The 3,948-nt window shown below is 37.7% G+C and overlaps 1 protein-coding gene across 1 annotated transcript; it reads right to left on the bottom strand.

The window, feature by feature from the left end:
- Nucleotides 1-264: 264 nt before the first annotated feature.
- Nucleotides 265-3,432, bottom strand: LOC121966511 (very long-chain specific acyl-CoA dehydrogenase, mitochondrial-like; the record flags this gene model as incomplete). Its single annotated transcript, XM_042516595.1, has 2 exons — nt 265-561; nt 3,234-3,432. Coding segments are annotated over 2 exons (496 nt in total), but the record flags the coding sequence as incomplete, so codon positions are not given.
- Nucleotides 3,433-3,948: the final 516 nt, after the last annotated feature.

Raw genomic sequence — 3,948 nt, 5'->3', positions numbered from 1 at the left:
TAATGGGGATTTTGGGCTTCTTCTGTTGGAGTTTAGCATGTTTTCTATAACAATTTTAAGCCTTTTTTAAGCTTTTGGAGATTTTTTAAAAAAATATTTTTGCTGATTTTTATAAGAATACATACATTTGAAAGGTGTGTTTTTAAAAAAAAAAAAAGCACCAAAAATTTCACCATTCATCACAGCCAGAAGCTGTAAATACTGAAATTATCATTGGATTTTCAGATTTCCAACAGTACTTAAACACATGATGTGTTATCATACTTTTGCGACAAAATTCCATAATTTTTCCAAAACTTTCAGGGTATATTTTCTTTTCCAGGTCTGCAAATCAATACTTGTAAAGATTTCCAGATTTTTTATGACTGTATGAACCGTGCACGGGGTAAAATACTGATTGTGGTGCACAACACGACATAAGATTTGTGTTTCAGGTAGAAAACTTCTCCGTCTGACCTCTGTGACATACTGCAGCATGGTCATGCGAGCAATCTTCTCCTGGATGGTTCCGTAGTTGTGGATCTTGTTCCCAAACTGGGTTCTGTTGGCTGCGTGATCCACCTGATGAAAAGAGGGAAATGACGGTCACTAATCACACCTGAGTTCATGGTTACAGGCCGTGAGTTGATGATGGGTTAAGTAGAAATTCTGTGCACTTCCTCATAATTCAAGACTGGAAGTGAAGATTTTTGCAGCCTATTTTGGGTCCCTGTTGAAATATTGTCGCTGTCTAGTTTTTGTGCACAAAGAGGAAGTTAGGTTTGGCTGCAAGCGAGCGCGCGAGCATCAGTCTTGTGGCGAGCTGCAAAACTGGTGGCACCGTGGCAGCGTGACCACACAGTCGCTGCGGGTGGCACAGAAAAAGCCACAATGTTTGAAAATAAACAACAGAAGTGAAAGCAGCTGAAATACCTCGAACATAAGCTGTTTCTCCTAAAAAAGTGATTCCTCTTAACGAATGAAAACACTGCTTCTCCCACTTGGATTTCCCCAATTTCAACATTAAAGTTTCCTGCACTTTTTTCTCGAAGTCACCTTGATCCACAGCTGTTTCCTGGGTGTGTTTTTTGTATTTCATTTCGATGGAAATCCCCACAGTCTTCAGCACTGAGATTCAAGTTAAGATAAACCATTACAAACCATTTAATTAAAGATTTGCTCGACTAAACATCGAGCAGCATCGAACAACAGTAAATCTGTAGTATTAAATGATCTGTTCGACTTTGAGCGGAGAGTTTTGCACAAAATTTATCCTTTTTTTGTGCTGAAACAATAAACAGACAAACTTCTTCGTTGGGAAAAAAGCAAAATATTTAATTTGATTACTTACTGATTACTTAAATATTTTTACGTTTCATACCAGGCGTGTGGATTTGGAAAAATGTTTTTCATGATAAGTCAAGAAAAAATGTGGCTATTTTTTGTTAACATTAAAATAATAATTAGAAAATTACATAATTTATCACAGCAAGAAACGGTAAAAACAGAGATAATCGTCGGATCTCTGAAACGACTAATGATGCTTCGTATCAGTGCCTTTTCATTACTATATAATGACTTTTTTACATATATTATTAAAAAAATGACCCAGGACACTTTATTTTGGATTCAGTGGAGTGGTACACAACTTTAAATATCTAGTATTTCGTATTTGCTTTACTGCCAATCTTTAGTTTTCTTTTTAAAAAAATTGGGTGATTTATTTTTAGCTTTTATTTAAAAAGTTTTGGCAATTTTTAAAAGAAAAAAATAAACCATTTATCAAAGAATATTTATCACACCCAGAAACTGTAAAAACTTTTAGACTTTTAGAAAGATTATCATTGGATTTTCAAATTTCCAAAAGGTCCTTTAACACATCATGTGTTATTATACAGGTTCTGTAAAACAAAATTTGACAACTTTTCCAAGAAAATTAGGGTATATTTAGCTTTCCAGAAGTTGATTTTGATGATTCCATGTTTTTTCCTGTTTTTCATGACTGCATGGACCCTGTTTATCAGCTTTCGTTGAACACAAAGACGTTTTTGTACGGTTATATAATCAGTCTAGAAAAACTCTGAATATCTGAGCACAAAAACAGACGTTAGCAGAGCACGTTTGAACCTTCAGCGCCTGTAACCTCAGCAGGAAGAGCAGCAGAAACAGGCCATAGTGAACAACGACGAGGGGAATTTCCCACAAACCCACAACGATGATTGAAAGGGGGGGGTGTTAAATAGACAACACAGGTAGAGAGCACAGCAGCAGATGTGAAACACAGCACATAAAGTGGAACCTATAGAGTCTACATGATGAGAAACTCTTTCCCCACTGTAATCACTTCCCTTTCTATCTACATTTATGGTGCTGCAGATCGTTAAAGAAGCATTTCACTGATATAAATCACATAAAACTAGTCCGTCTGCAACAGAAAGACTCAGAAAACGTTGAAATTGGTGCTACAAGAACGGAGAAAACAGAGACAAATGACTGTGACTATGGTGCCTGAGTGAGTATTATTATTATTTTTTTAAATTTCACTTTTTTAATACTATCCTTTTTTAAAAATATTATTTATTCTCTTTTTTTTTGTTGCTGACGTCCATTCGTATGTTCAGCTTGCATTAGATAATGTTGAAATTATTTCAGCAGTTAAACAGTGATTTGGCAGCACTGTTTGATTATGGTCATGCCAATAAAGTCTCCATCAATTGAATTTAATTGAAAAATGAGTGTCGCATTGGATTAATTTGCTCAAAAGGTGAAAACGTACAAGTACCAGGATGCATTGCACCAACAAACGTTCCTGCTGACAAGCGACGTGTTTGTTCTCAGTTTTTTCAGCCTCCGTTTTCACTGTGCATGAAGCTGTGTGTCGCCAACAAAACTTTCGCCATTAATTACAACAAAACGGGGCGTTACCACATTTTTGAGGAGAAACAGGCAGTGCAATCACAGAATCTTGATTTATGTTCAATCAGCGCTGCCCGGTTTAACAGTTTGATCGGATTTTGGTCCGAGTTCGAGAGACAGAGAGTCTCTCGATCAGCTGTTTACTCTTTGTGGTGGGGGCACGGTTGCCAGGCAATACGAAAATGCAGAAGTGCAGCCTGTAGTTCAAGCAACAGCCCGAGAGCCAACAAAACAGTAGGTGAGGAGGCATGAGAGGAAGGTTTACCACAGCTCATCACTAACTCTCATTTTTTGGTGCAAACCTGGCGGAAAATCTGCGAATGACCCCTTTAACTCACAGCTTTGGTGATGACTCCCTTCATGGTGCCGGAGAGGGCGGCCGCCATGCCAAAGCGCCCGTTATTCAGGATGTTCATGGCCACCTTGAAACCTCCGCCCACTTCGCCCAGCAGGCAGTCGGCCGGCACGCGAACATTGTCGAAATAGACCTCGGCTGTGTTGGACGCCTTGATGCCCATTTTCTTCTCTGGAGGACCGCTGCGATTAAAAAAAAAAAAATTAAATGAAAAAATATCCAGGCGGTGTCATTAAGTTTGCTGATTAACAGAAAATAATGTAACAGGGTTCCCGCACATTTTCATGAATTTCAAAACTTTTCAAGAGCGAGATGTGACGCAGGGAGAAAATTAAGAAAATGAACGTGACGGTAAACAAAACGTCACGCGTCGGTTCAAATTAAAGCTTCATTACATCTTCAGAAAGCACATTTTGTTATGCATTATCGCATTATGTTGCATGATGTGAGAGGTTATCTACACAAGACACACAAAATAGCATGACTTTTCCATAACTTTCAAGGATTTTTAATCCTTCAAAGCCCAGTTCCACAATGATTTTTCTTGCACAATATTAAAGCATCTTCCTAAAGTATTTTTGAGTGCTGAGCAAATTCATATCATGGGAAAAAAGAAACTTCTAATAGAATGTCCTGCAAATTGCAGGAAATAAGTACATTTTTGAGAATATTTTGAGAAAGTTAAGGAAAATGTTGAG

This window comes from Plectropomus leopardus, unplaced genomic scaffold, assembly GCF_008729295.1.
Source record: "Plectropomus leopardus isolate mb unplaced genomic scaffold, YSFRI_Pleo_2.0 unplaced_scaffold24869, whole genome shotgun sequence".
NCBI classification, from domain to species: Eukaryota; Metazoa; Chordata; class Actinopteri; order Perciformes; family Serranidae; genus Plectropomus; species Plectropomus leopardus.
Note: the sequence above shows the minus strand (reverse complement) of the source record. Positions and strands in the feature narration are given on the sequence as shown.